This window comes from Lonchura striata, chromosome 3 (assembly GCF_046129695.1).
Source record: "Lonchura striata isolate bLonStr1 chromosome 3, bLonStr1.mat, whole genome shotgun sequence".
NCBI lineage: Eukaryota > Metazoa > Chordata > Aves > Passeriformes > Estrildidae > Lonchura > Lonchura striata.
The window spans coordinates 104,984,827-105,000,144 of record NC_134605.1 but is presented as its reverse complement, the minus strand read 5'-3'; the positions used below and the strand labels follow the sequence as shown (position 1 = coordinate 105,000,144).

At 36.0% G+C, this 15,318-nt stretch overlaps 1 protein-coding gene across 1 annotated transcript in view; it reads left to right on the top strand.

Moving 5' to 3' along the window:
* The first annotated feature begins 1,253 nt into the window (after positions 1-1,253).
* Positions 1,254-15,318, top strand: part of APOB (apolipoprotein B) — a 35,031-nt gene continuing 20,966 nt past the window's right edge. The window contains 16 exon segments of the mRNA XM_021525334.3: positions 1,254-1,404; positions 2,875-2,910; positions 5,538-5,653; positions 6,492-6,637; positions 7,639-7,792; positions 7,982-8,137; positions 9,119-9,243; positions 9,432-9,517; positions 10,266-10,485; positions 11,253-11,480; positions 11,650-11,767; positions 11,937-12,083; positions 12,947-13,158; positions 13,498-13,735; positions 14,267-14,443; positions 14,724-14,915. Of these exon segments, the coding sequence (XP_021381009.2) occupies positions 1,347-1,404; positions 2,875-2,910; positions 5,538-5,653; positions 6,492-6,637; positions 7,639-7,792; positions 7,982-8,137; positions 9,119-9,243; positions 9,432-9,517; positions 10,266-10,485; positions 11,253-11,480; positions 11,650-11,767; positions 11,937-12,083; positions 12,947-13,158; positions 13,498-13,735; positions 14,267-14,443; positions 14,724-14,915 (2,409 nt within the window). The 5' untranslated portion in view covers positions 1,254-1,346.

Here is a 15,318-nt window from a genome sequence, read left to right as displayed (position 1 = left end):
ATAAAATCTATCATCTAGTTTTCATATTTTTGCTGTTACTAGCAAACAAATATTGAACCTAAAAATAAGGAAACAAAATAATTATGCAGAGCTTACTTTCAAAATAGGCGCGACCTGTTTTACCTGCATATTGTAAGTCAAAGTAAAATATTTTTTAAAGGCATATGACAAATTTTGTTCCAAAGGAAAAAAAAAAACTTTCAATCTCCTGCCAGCAGTTGCACAATACTCTCATTTTGTCAGGTACTCTATTCTTGAGCTTCTCAACATCTGTTCTAAAGCACGATGCAATGATAATTTCTTCCATCTCTAATTTATGCCTTGTAATCACTTATGTAGATGTGGTACATTTATTTGAATACATTGTTAGAGTCTCTAGCTGGGGGATTTGGCTCTTAAAACTCTGCTTAAGGAAAAGACCAGTGAACTGGAAGTGACTTATCTCCAGCTCAGTCTTGTGCCTTCAGATAAGCCTGGGGGCAGCATGCCAGTGTTTGAGGGATCATGTCCTACCGCAGCCCCCTGATCTGCCACCTCAGCAGAGGTGGGGCATGGGGACCCGCTTTTGTGGCAGCAAAGACACAGGAGTTGTTGATGTGTTACAAACAGTGGATGCACCTGAGAATCATCGCATAGGAATTAGAGCTTCTCCCCTCAAAAGGTGGCAGGACCAGAAGCACAACTCGTGCGCGTCTACACCAGCGCACACGGCGTGGGAATCACACGGGAGGGGCTGGGAGCCGCTGTGCAGCAGGGATTCTGTGATGTGAATCTTAGAATAATAGCCATCCTGGGAGCACGGTGGGATGACTTGGATTATTGGACAGCCATAGGGGAGGGCTCTAAACGCTTCAGAAGGGACAGGCAAGGAAAAAGAGGCGCTTAGATAGCCCTGTATTTTAAGAGTGTTTGGATTCATCATGAAATCAGAGTTCACAAAATGGTAGTTTTTGATTCTCAGAGGAGGAAGGATGAGGAGCTAGCAGGAGTGCTCACTGAGCCATTGTCAATCATTTATGAACAGTCCTGACTAACTGAAGAATCCCGAGTTTACTGGGGGTTAGTTCAATGATCTTAGAGGTTTTTTCCAACCTAAATGTCTCTGTGACTATCAGTAACCAAAGCAGGACATAGTGTGGAGTGCAGTGAGGATCTGGGACTCTCACCTTTGGACCTTTGGCAATTTGCTCTGAGCTTTCTAAACTGTTTGACTCAGCTGCTTGCTACAGACTATATAAATGGAGGTCCAAGTCAGAAGGCTCACTCTCCCTGAGGCAGCAGGGAAGACTTGAAGAGGGAAGAAAAAAGAGATAAAGAAAGAGCAGCAAGAGGGACCAGGGCTCATCATGGGCCCTGTGCAGCTCTTGCTGCTCTCCCTGCTGCTCAGCAGTGGTGTTCTCACACGTAAGTATTCTCTTTTATGTCAGTGCTCTTTACTGCTTTATTTATGAGCCCATTAAAGCAACAATATTGAAAAAAAATCAAAAGGACCATGGCTTATAGAAAGGTTGCATGTGGCAAAGATATAATTTCTTCCCTTCATAGGCATTCATAGGAGAATCTCAGCGTAGAAAAGTCATGAATGTTCCCTGATGGCTTTTGAACAGATTTAATGTATTTTGCAACTTGTAAGACATTCTCTGTTTTTCTGCAGCATTGTCTTTTTAAACCCTTATGGAGCTACTATAGCTTGGAGATACCATGCAGACTTGGCTCAGCTGTTGCTAACCTATTTCGCAGCAAATGTGAAGAGAGAGAGCAGTAAACCAAATTGTATTTGGCAGGCAATTTAAATGCAATTTTGCATTGAAGGGACACAGTCATCAGTAAAAGAAGTGGTCCAGTAGAGGGATTTTGTTCCTAAGATCAGAAAAGACAACTGAGATCAATATGATGCTATGGATTGTGGGTTATCCTTGCTTCCCAAAAAGTGGCTTTTTAGAATACAGGTCTGTAGTGTTACTTAAGGCTTCAAGGACCTTAAGGAGATAAGTGAGTCTAGAGGTAATTATGCAGGTCTGGTTTTGTACGAAAATCTAATTCATCATATGTACATCTTTGTTGAATATTCTCTTCCTGACTGATATTACACAAATGTATTGCTATACAATAAACATTGTTTCTAATTGTTATTAATGATATTATTAATTTTATTTTAATAGCAATAGTAGTATTTCTGACACTGTTGTTACTGTGACTAATGTTACAGTCTATTTCTATAGAGTGGTCTACTTAGAATTTCCAGAATGAAAACTTAGAAAGTGTGCAGGGAACCTTGTGGAAAGTGCTGGCCTTCATGTGTGATATCCCAAACAATAACAGAGCATCCAATAAATGCAGAAAAAAAATTAGTAGATTATGTTTAGTTTAATTTAGTTTTATTTTATTTTATTTTATTTTATTTTATTTTGTTTTATTTTATTTTATTTTATTTTATTTTATTTTATTTTATTTTATTTTATTTTATTTTGTTTTGTTTTATTTTATTTTGTTTTATTTTATTTTATTTAAATAGAGTAATATCTAAGGAATAGGAACATATCTAAAACTGATTGGAGCAAATTATTCTTCTTAATTTGAAACTTTAATAGGCTTCCAACCAGTGTTCTTTTCCTCCAAGGAATAAACTCTCAATATTCAGAAAAGGTTTATTGGCAGATAATTTTTGTATTAAACTGCAAAGTTGTCCTATTTTAAACATACAAAAACCAGAGTATAGCCATTCATCCATTTTGCAGCATTTTTGTGTGGTCAAATAGACTAAAATTTAAAAGTAAAATGTGTTATATGGTGAATTTCATCCATCTTGTTTTACAAATAGTTTTATAAACAGCTTTTCCAGTTTTTAATGTTCTTTGTTTGGGTTTTCTACAGAAGAATCACCTGAAAATGCAAATCCAGGATGTTCAAGTAAGTGGTTTTTTGCATTTCCTTTTGTTTACTTATGTCACTATTTTAACTAAAAACATCTTTCAAAGCCTGAGTTTTCCTAGTTTTTTATTCTGAAATAACTTAAATGAAAGTGATGGTAATATTCTTAAGTCCTCCTTGCCATTTATTTTACGTATTCAATTATCCATTAGTCTTGGTTCAAATAATTTTAAACGTTTCCTAAGGTTGGACAAGCTGAGGTTAAGTTTCTGAACTTTCCTAAAGTTCCCATTAAGACACTATTTTCTGTTGGGTTTCTGAGTTTGTTGTTTGGTTGGGATTTTTTAATTTATTTCTTAATTGTCAGGTGCAAATTCCTTAATCTAGAAATCCCTGGCTACTAAACGCAAAGCTTGAACAGTGAGGTTAAGTACACTACACTTCAGTGTGGACTGAATCTCACCTTTTATTTACCCTTCACAGCTGCTGCTAAGCCCACATAATTGCACTTAGATTTCTAACTAAATACCTGTAGAATAAATCATCAACTCTGTCAGCAAGGACAGCAATTTATTTAAACAAGCCAAGAGTCAGGAAATGCTGACTTTATGCTCTGTCTTTGTCATGAACTCTGCCTGGTGCTGACTGCTCGGTTAGATACATAATGTTCCACCACAGGGTCAAAGTACTGAATGTGTTAGTTTGTTTTTAGTCTTCAGGGTTTGTTTTATTTTTTTTTTTCTTTATTGGGTGCTTTAGCACCATCTCCAGGCAATTTGGTTTACTTCAGATGGCTGAACCACCTCAAAGACTGCTGGGCTTCATTGCCAATTTCTTTATTTTTTGATACAATTACTTATTTGTCATGTGTATTTCCAAGCTTATAGTTTCTCTATTCCTTTTTCATTGATTTCTGTTTAGAAGCAGGATATGAAGCAATAATTTTCACTCTAGCAATGTAGATACCAGTGTTGCAAATTTTTCTGAGTACAGTTAGAGACTAAGATAGTCAAAAGTGATAGGATTAGTGATTAATCTCTTAATAGCAGCTAATCCTAGAGTTAACTAGATAATTTAATTAAGTTCTCAAATGTTTTTAAGATGCTGATTATTGTATGACTGTTAGTTATTATTGAAATAATTCTGTTTAGCAATTACATGAAAATAATCTCAGCTAAAGTATGTAAAGCTAATAAAAGTGATAGTGTAGTGAGGAAAGGAGATTTATAGGACAACTATTTTTTTGTCCTCTCTATGTATGAAATGGTGTGACATAAAGGGCAATGTTAACATTTCCATTGGCTTCTGATGTGACAAAATTTGATAAAAGATTGAGCTACATTCCTGCAGGCAGAGGCAGGCAAAGTCATACAAATTTGATGGTGGGTATTTGGGTTTTCACTAGAATTAACTGTCTTTGGTTTTTCTGTAAAAGTAGATAAGGACTGTATAAGGTCAGGCAGTAACAAATAACCACAGAGAAGCAATTTAGGAAATTGCCTTTCATTCAGGATCACAACAGAATCAGTTCCAGTGAGTTGCTCAGTCTAAACCAAGGAACAGTAATTTTTGCTTCAGATTGACCTGGATTGCTCCAACACACAGACTTCAAGTGCCTGATTATCATCTTTAGTTTGAAACAATGCCTGCAGTTTTAGTGGGAGGGAATTGTGATTGAGGATATCGTTTGGCTTATGTTACTCATTCCAGACACCAAATAAATATCTTATACTCCTGTATTTGACAGAGAGACTATTTCTTTCTTTATATTTCTATATTTATATTTCTTGCTTTATATTTCTTGCTTTATAATTCTTTCTTTATATTTAAAATTACAGATAGTTGAGTTTGAAGGCAACAGGAAAGGTTAAATACAGGTGGAATTCATTATTTTGAGGAAGCCTATTAGGTTTTGGGGCTTCCTTTGATAGAAAGAAGAACACCTCTGGAAATACTTCCTCCTGCAATAGTCCTAGTCATAATTTAGTGTTTTTCCCTTCTTCTGGATGTTCTTTATATAACTAAAGCTTATATCCATTAAAAATAATCTACCCTAGTAAAATTTTATTATCTAATAAGTGAATTAATCATATTTCAGAGAGGCTGGGGCAGAAAGATCATCCATAAATTCAGGTTAAATTGTATTAAGGAATGGTAGTTTTGGTGTGTTGTCTATTTTTATGTTTTTTTTGCTTTCAGTCATGTGATTGGTAAAGCATCTCTGTCTATTTGCATTATGATGGAAAAATCTGAGCTGAAAGGAATCTTTTTTATTACCAATTTGAAAATTACAATTTGATTGGCTCAATTTAGAAGCCATAGGGTAGTTTTTAAACTAGTTTCACAGTTCAAGTTTTCTCCTGTCTTTCTCATTTCTTTTTGGGCATGATTTGAAGGACAGGTGGGGTCACAGTGTCAGATCCCATCTGAGCAATGGACCCCAAAACTTATGCTGTTCCTAGAAATTTTGTCTTATGCAACTGACTTGAAGGCATCACTTCTCTGTCTGAAAGATATTCTGTAAAAGGAAATAGTGGGAGCATGGGTCTTCAGGCTTCCTTTTTCTGGCATTCATTTTAGTTATACAACATTAAGCACACACTGTAAGGATTACATATGTATATCCTACCCAGGTCATAAAACCACTCTTGTTTCCCCAATTGCAGAGGATGCAACCAGATTTAAGCCCCTCAGAAAATATGTTTATTCATATGAAGCAGAGACATCAAGTGGGGTCACAGGAACAGCAGATTCTCGAAGTGGCTCAAAGATCACTTGCAAGGTAGGCAAAGAGGAGTAAATACATCCAGCTGGGGACTGTGTACTTAACAACAGGGAGCTGGCAGCTGTGGAGAACCCGTCAATGATTTTCCAAACAAAATCATCCTTTTGAAGGGCACATATTGAGAATTATGAAGACTAAACCTCCCCTGTTCCAGAGAGAGGTACTGAGGATGGCAGAAGTCCTTCATACCTCTGTGCCCATGCATTTCAATGCCAGTCTGTACTTTTACATGAGAAAGGGGCAAGACCTGGTACTTCCATTTTCCCTAGCTCCCAGGTTCAGTCTACCAATGTCCATCAAACATTCTAGAAGTTGAATTAAAATCACTCACTGATGCCATGAAGGACACATGAGAGCCTGCTGATGGTAACTCAAGACAATACCAGGCCTGTAGGAGTAAAAGGTCCCATCTGCCCAACATCACCTTACCTTGCCCAAAACTTTCTCAACATGATGTTGGTTTTGAGGATTGTTTTTTCCTGAAATAGAGTAACTGTGAAAAATACTTCTATTTAGCACATACTGTTCTAATAGAGTCAAATATTGATCAGTGTAATGACTCAACTTTTCATACAGTTCTAATACTCCAAATTCTCAGAAACTAAGTTGCTCATTTAGTATGATCCATGCTATTAGCCAAGCAAATACTTGCCCTCTTATCTCCTTCATGGAGTTACCTTAAGCTGTTTAGAGCATTTTGGAGTCTTTCCCAACAGCTGATAGCAGGGTGATCCTCACACTTTACAAAACCCAAGGAAATCTCAAAGCAGTAGCAGGGTGATCCTGGAAATGTGATAATGCTAAAAAGAATAACACATAATATTTGTGTTTTCAGGTTGAACTGGAGGTACCTCAGCTATGCCGCTTCATCCTGAGGACAATGCATTGCTCCCTGAGGGAGACATTTGGTGTTGACACTGAGGGAAGGGCTATTCTGAAAAAGTCCAAGTACTCTGAGGACTTTGCAAGTGCCATGTCAAAGTAAGCAATGTCAATTATCATCAATACTTGGGACAGTGTAAACAGTCCACTCTGATTATGTTTTTTTAGGCATGGAACACCTTTAATGATAACATGGTAGATTTGTAAGCTGATTCCACAGCAAAACAATCCCTGATACAATTTAGGGTTAACATAGCTCTCAATTGCCAGTAGAGAAGGGAATTTTACATACAAAATTTTCACCTGGAATTATTTCTTCATTTCTGTCATCTACATCAGGAAGTTATTGGATAGTCCCTCAAAAGATTATTGCAAGTGTAATTATTATTCCTTCTTGTAAGTTGATTCTCAAATGGCTGCACTCAGCTGGTTTAAGATAATTTTCCTTTGCTAACAGACTGTGCAATAGAAAGGCATTTGAGACTGATGTCCAGATTTCCAATCCCAATCTCTAATGGACTGTGTAGCCAATCTTTTCCCTACATATTTGCTTTTGTAACTAATTTCTTCTGCTCCCTCCACCCAGCTAATCTCTAGTGCTTGTCAGTGCATATTGTTAGTCATGCACCTTCATGCTTCTTTCAGTGCCTCAGTAGTCCTCTTGTCTCACTAGCTATAGATATAAAACCAACTAGAGACAGTGTTAAAATATGTTTTACAGAAAATAGTTAAGGTTTTCTTTAAAGACTCAGACTAGTAGTGAATCCTTCCCATTATTTTATAGTTTTTTGCAGTAGTTAATAATTATCACATTGTAAAAATTTATCTCCTCTCCAAATTTATGCAATTCCATCTTTCAGACATTGCTCTTGGTATTTGTTTGCCCTTAGATGATGTAATCTGGCAAAATCAAAATGTTCTTGGCTAGAATTTTGCTGCTTTAATAGTAGTACTTTCTGTTAGTAACAGCAGTGAATAGTAAATAATAGACCAAGATAAACATGATGCTTTATCTTTAGCCCAGTAGGTTATTGATAACATGTTCTTTACTGTGTGGCTTTAATATGATTACATACTAATGTTGTTTTTCTGGGGGGCAGGAATGAGCTAAAATTCAGCATTCAGGATGGAACAAAAGTCAAGCTGTATCCAGAGAAGGATGAAGCTCTGAATGTACTGAATCTCAAGAGAGGTATCATCTCAGCTCTCCTTGTGCCAACAGAAACAGTGGAAAACATTAAAACAATTCCAATGGTAGGTTAACTTTTTGTGAAAGTTAACTTTATTGTGTTAACCAATGGAAAAAAGCTCACCTACGCAGAGTTATTCCTGAGCATCATTTTCAAAAGGCCTGGACATTCAGATCAGAAAGGGTGCCTTTCAGGTAGCTCAGAAGATGTCTGACAGCACGAGCAAAGGCACTGACTTCTTTCTTCTTTCCAGGATACTGTGTATGGAAAGTGTGACAGTGAAGTTGAATTCAAATCCAGAAAAGGGAATGTTGCAGAAGATATTTCAATTACCAGGTACCTGAAAGACTGTGACAACTTCAGTCCCATCAGAGATCACGTCAGCCCCATTGCCATTGTAAAAGGACTAGTAAGTATGCCATTAAAAATTATATTGTGTAGCATTTTTCACACCAGCACTTAAAATGATAAACAATCACTACCATGACTGCTTTTATATTTATTTTTTGAAAACATAGTTTTCTTGCACCCTTCCATTCAATCAGACTGTGATATTGTTGCCTGTCAATAGAGAAAAATAGATACAGAGCAAGAGTGTAATTAAATTCTTTCATGTTCTTCTCTATTTTAAAGGAGATCTTTTCATGTATTGAGTAGGTACTACTGATTATTGAATAACCTATCAGAGCATAGCCAAATTTTAGTTTTGTTGGTCAAAATTTTCAAAATTCCAATTTCATCTAAAATATGTAGACCTTCAAAACTCTAAAGTATATGTGAGGTCCAGGAGGATAGGGCTCTAGAATAAGTGATTTGACAAAATGTTCAATCTACCTGTTAATCCACAATGATAAGATGAAGTTGTTTGCATGAATATTGTCAGATTTCTTTCTGATATGATGACATCTGTGCTTTTGTGTGTTATAACTAAAAAAAAATGGTTTCATATAATGCTAAAAATAAATTTTATAATTTCTGCCACTTCTACAGCTTTTTTGTAGAAATCTTTAAAATTTGTGTCATGAGACTGAAATTAAAGAGAACATCACAGCTGTTACAAGGGGACTGAACTATTCCAAAAATTACAAATTGGTTTTATGAAGAAGCCTTTGTTGTAGGCAGCAGGGGATCAGTCATGAAGTAACTACTAACCCAAGCTCCTCAATAAGGCCTGAGGGAACATTTCAGTGGGATTTTTGCCTGAGAAGAGACTCAAGTCCAAAGATTGTTACTGGCACAATTTTGTCTTTGTGTATGAATGGTTCCAGTTATGCACCTTCTTTTCCAATATGTAACTGTTAATCTTACAGTAAAACTGTGTCAGCTTTTAAAACTATGATTGTTTCCTATTCTACTCAGTAAGGTGATCATCAAACGATTTATTTTACAGAATACCCCATTATCTGCCCTTCTGAAGAGCACTCAGTTCTGTCATTACAATATTGATGCAAAGAAAAGGCACATAAGAGATGCTGTCTGCAGTGAAAAGCACCTGTTTCTGCCTTACTCATACAAGTAGGTTGTTCACTATTTATCATTACCCTATATTTATAAACATCCATTCTAAATGGTGATGTATCACATTCTGCCCTGACTTTATCCCTAAATGGATATTTTGTTTTTTAAGAAGGCAGGAGGCCTGTCAAGACCTTGTAAAGGCACTTGGACTTAACTAAAGCACTGAATTTTTCTTTCTTTCCTAGAAATCGCTATGGTGTCATGACAGAGGTTAACCAGACTCTGAAGCTTGAAGATACCCCAAAGATCACTAACAAAAATTTTGATGGAGGTATAGCTGCAGTTCTCAATATTATAAATACAGGGACAATATATAAATACAGGGACAATTTTTTTGCTAATTCTTTTTATAGTGAATTAATTAAAGATGAAAGCACCAAACAAATTCATCATTTTATATGAAATTTTATCAACTTAGTAAGGAAAAGTTTGAGTATAAAATGGGAAAACCTGAGAAGTTTAAAAACACTGCTAATTTTAAATAATTTTTGTATTTTACTTTTAAAATTATTATTTAAAAATTAGAAACATATAATTTGCTTAAAAAGTAGTTTTATTCTTATTGGAAATTAGTTTAATGACCCCTTTTCAGCTACCCATAATTTCTTGTGCATCTTTTAGCTTCAGTGCCAAATGTAAACAATCCATTATTACTACATATTTTGTTCTTAAACATACTTTTCAGATCTGCAGCTGTTAATCACAGTCCCAATAACATATAATCCCAATAATATAACATATATTTATTAGAAGTTAAAAAAGCAAACTTTGTTAATATGAGAGGTGTTAAGAAATAATCTTAATGAGAATATAAAAGAATGTATACAAACACTCAGCTTTGGGACAATTACATTAAATTCCATACCATTATTTTTGTAAACTGTTCAGCTGTTAAACTTCAACAGTTATATTAAATAATGTACAGACTTTGTATCTATACTGAATGTATGACAGAAGATAAAAATTAACATAGCTCCCTGATAAAGACATGAAGAGTGAAATTGTTTTCCAATTTCTAGATGCACTGGAAGAGAAGGGACTTGCACTGGAAAGTACAGATGCCAATCTGCCCAGGCAGGGCGATGCTGTTCTGAAAACTCTGCTGGAAATGCAGAAACTTACAGCATCCCAGGAGAACCAGCAGAGAGCAAGACTCTTTTACAGATTTGTTTCTGGGCTGAGGAGTTTACATAACAGCACTCTTGGCTCTCTTGTTCCAAAGATGATGGAAACCTCAAGGTATGTTTCAGCACTTCACACTGCAAGAACAACACAATGCCATGGCAAAAACATGGTATAGTTGATGATTTGCTGCAAATAGTTTTAAATTAGAGGTGTATTGGATGTAATGAGTGTCTCTCAGAAAGATAAGTGTTCTGAGATCTATGCAGAAAGGGAAATAAGGAAGGGAGCATCAAGTCAACTGTGTGTGCCTGACAAAATCCTTTGGATGCGTTTTTATAGCCAAATATCATTCATGCAGCTTTGCTCAAGGACAATGGCTGGAATTCCAAACCCCCAAGTGTGACTTATAGCAAAGAACACAGTTTTGAGTATGAGACTTCAGCTGACATGAAGAGTGCTATTGTTTGGTCTGATCCTGCCCTCCACTCCACACCCTTACTCTTTTGTCTGGGCTGGACTTGAGCCAGGTTACATATACTTTATGTCCTCCATCTGTAAAGGAACTTGAGCCTCAGTCTGGGTCAATATATTACATGATAATACTTAAAGTTTTGGAGGAAAAAAAAGATACTTCCACGTAATGGTCATATTGTTAATACTTACTTGTTCTAATTTAACTGGGTTATTAGTATAACTTGTAAAACCAAGAAACTTCTTTTTGGTAAGAATTTGCATAATTTGCTTCCAGACACACATAAGCTTACATCACTGATATTAAAACACCTTAATGAACCTACCTTATGTTTGTTTCAAACAGTCAACATGCAGCAATAACAGCAAACAGGGAGTTAATTAATAAAAGTCATCTCTTCTCCTTTCAGCTCCATTACTGTCCAGGCCCTGGCCCAGTGTGGAACTCCAGAGTGCTACAGTGCAATCCTTCAAATCCTGAGAATTGGAAATGTGAATCCACTCGTGGCAGACCTGGTCACATACACCCTGGGGCTGTTGCCTTCTCCAACTCCACAAAGAATACGGGAAATTCTTAACATGGCCCAGTATCAGCCAAGTAGAGCTTCATTTTATGGCTTGAGTCATTCTGTTACTAAGTAAGTAATGAGAGCATGCAATTCTACTAAATTACAGTGCTTAGAGTAAACCCTAAGAGTGTTCACTTTTGGAAGATATTCTTCTCTTCATGTATTTGCTCTTTAGGAATAAAATACAGACATTTCCTCATTTCATCTTCTGTTTCTGATGTGTTTATCTCTTTTTTAGGTTCTACAATGAGAAGAAGATTGTGACAGAGGAAATAGCAGATGTTGCAGACTTCATGGTATCACTGCTTGGCACTGATTGTTCTGGGGAAGATGAACTCACATACCTCACACTTCGGGTATTTTTATTTCCTTCTTTCCTTATGCAGGCTATTATTATAATACTAATATTGCATTATATTGTACTATAATTGTACTAATATTACATTATATTATCACATATATTACTCTACTTCTCTTGGTGGAGAGGAAGTTTCAATCATCTTTCTGTGTTTTCACCATTGCCAGGCTATTGGAAACATGGGTGCAGTAATGGAGAAAGCTAAACCCAGTGTGAAAGCGTCTCTGAAGACCTGTATCAGAAATGAAGCTGCATCACTTCCAGTTCAGAAAGCAGCCATCCAGGCATTCAGGAAAATGACAATTACTGAAGAGGTAAATTGATCAAAAGAACCAGGATAAACTGTTCTCAGTTCACCTTGGCTGTTCACAGGACTTACTGAATATGCAAAGCTATTCCCATTGTTTCAATTTTGCTATCTCTTCTTTTCCTAAATTGAATGATCTTTTTCCCAAATTTTGACAATTTTTCTGCACATATGATTCCCAACAATCAAAAATTGGAATTCTTAAGTAAAAGTATAACCTGGATGAATAAGATAAAAAATAAAATATTTTTTAAAAGAGGCAAACAAAAAAATAGGGGAAAAATAAATTAAAAATATAAGAAAATAAAGAGAAATTATTTACAAGATCATTTAGTGACGGGACAAGGAAGAATGGGTTCAAATTAAAAGAGAGTAATTTTAGATTAGACATTAGAAACAAACTCTTTACTGTGGTGACGGTGAGGTTCTGGCTCAGAGAAGCTGTGGATGCCCCATCTCTGGAAGTGTCCAAGGCCAGGTTAGAGGGGGCTTTGAGCAGCCTGGTCCAGTGAAAGGTGTCCCTACCCATGGCAGAAGAACTGGAACTAGATGGTTTCTAAAGGTCCTTTCCAATACAAACAATTCTGTGATCCTCCGATTCTGTGAGAATCAGTTTTAATAAAGCCATAACTTCTATGATATTTCAAGAAAGTTTAGCAAAATATCTTCAAAGAAACTGTTGTGATAGACTGTAGAAATAAGGTACAAAAATAGGTATGCAGTCACTAAAGACTTGGACTCGGTGATCCTTATGTGTCCCTTCCAATTAAGAATATTCTGTGATTATTTCACCCTATGTGTTCCCAAAAGGGTTTAGCAATATCATCCATGAGCCAGTTCATCAATGCAAACCTTTCTCTATTTGTATAGGACCGTTCTGCACTTCTCAAAGCATTCCAGGAACTGGATGCACCCACAGACAAACGTCTAGCATCCTATCTCCTGGTGATGAAAAATCCTTCCCCAAGCGATCTTGCAAAGATTTTGAGAGTTCTCACAAAGGAGAAGAGTGAGCAGGTGAAAAGCTTTGTTGCCTCACACATTGCCAACATCCTGGTCTCTGAAGAACTGGGCATCGAAGAGTAAGTGAAATTTAGGTGTTTATTGGTCTCATTGGAAGAAAAAATGTTTTGACCATAGTTGCAGTAGTAGTTACCTAGCAGAAGAGTTTTTGACTGGTTTTTCTGTTTATTTGAACAAGCACATCAGCTGAGTAAACTGGCTTTGTCAGGACAGTGCCAGATATGGTCTTTCCCTTAAGTTTTATGTTTACTATTAAATATGTGCAGAGACCTATCCACTAGCAATCAGCACAGCTGTATGAATGTCTGCAAAAGGCATAAAAAAAATCCCTTAATTAAGACTAAATGAGTGTTTGGAATATATACTAATCATATTTTAATTGCTACCCTCTTCCCTAGTCTAAAAAGCCGAGTTGAAGAAGCTCTGAAAGGAAATCAGCTCCCAACGGCCAAAGATTTCATAAAATTCTCACAAAATTATCAGATTTCAAAAAGAGTTTCTGTACCTGGAATTGACCCCATCTCTGCCAAAGTGGAAGGAAATGTGATATTTGATTCAAATAGTTATATTCCTAAAGAGACCATGCTGAAAACCACCCTGCATGCCTATGGATTGGACTCAAGTGATGTCTTTGAGGTACAAAAATTATCAAAAACGTTTGCTAGTAGTATTCAGCTGCTTTCTTTCTCATTTCTGTTTTCTTATAACAACTTTCTGTGAAGAATGTATTTTTTTTACAAGCCTTGGGAGAAATCTAAAGATCACTACAAAGGGACTTTGATTTGGTCTCAATGGGCTTTAGAGCAAGCCATTTGTTATGTGATGTCACTTGCCACTGACTGGATGGATGACCCTGATGAAGTTATTAAAGGGCTCAGGGTAAAATGAACATCTGTAACAAATTGACTTTGTGCTAATGAATCATCACTAGCACACTGAAGTACTCATAGTAGATTTTAAGTGAGATATAACCTATGCATAGGTGTTTTTTTACAGAGATAAAATTAATTATAAGATATAGTATTCCATATCTTCCATTAAGAGTCATGGGCTTCTATGATACACTATAAATGCATTTTTGCTCCTCAGAAAGTCTGTTTGTTGTAAAGTTCCAAAGAAAAGGAAGAAGCTGACTCACTTATGCTTTGTCCTTTCTGTTCATTGCAGCTTGGCTTGGATGGAAAGGGATTTGAACCAACACTGGAAGCATTGTTTGGAGAGAATGGATTTTTCCCAGACACTGCAACCAAGGCCTTGTACTGGGTTGATGGCAAAGTGCCAGAGAAGGTTTCCAAGGCACTTTTTGACTATTTTGGCTACTCACAAGATGGCAAGCAGGATCAGGTACAGCTTGAAAACATTCTCTGTGCAGCACAGCATTCCTATTTTAACACAGTAATTACACTTAGTGCTTTACTCAATGTGTTCCTTCTCCTCTATGGTGAGATTAACAGAAATCCTTAATATTATTTAACAAGATGTTTTCCTAATTGTATTTGGAGGTGTGTTTGTGTGGACAGAATTCTTTGCAGAATAGCTGACATTCACAAAGTACCTGTTCTAGATATATGATCTTACATACCTCTTATAAATCTGTTTTATTGCTTCCTGACTGAATTTTCAGGATATTGTGAAAGGAATAATACTTAACCTTGAAAAACTGATAAAAGAATTGGGCAGCAAAGAAGCTCCAGAAGGAAGAGCATATCTAAGGATCCTGGGAGAAGAACTTGGGTACATGAAACTCAATGATTTTAAACTGCTGGGAAGCTTGATTTTAAAGAGTGCTAAAACTCTTCAGACAGTTCCTGAAATGGTACGTTTCTGATGCAGCAATGTACATTATAAACTTTTTTGTTTTCCAAAATTTTTTTAAGATTTAGATTGTATAACGTAAAAATATTTGATACTAGCATGAAAATAAAATCATTTAAAATAAAATATCCAGGCTTATGTTGAAGGACTCTGGGAAATCTATGAAGATAACCTCAATAACCAGGTGGCATCCTCTTGGAGGATTGGTGAGGGAAAGGAAAAAGTGAATTTGTACTATTGGGATATCTACTGGAACAATTTCCAAAACTTTGGTACTGGCTATTAAGTTACATGACTAATTTTTTAATTATTAAACATGTGTTAATATTAAAAATGTAATTCTTAGCATGTTAAAATGAAAAGATGTAGTATATTTTAGGAATGTTAGATAATATCCTTCTTTC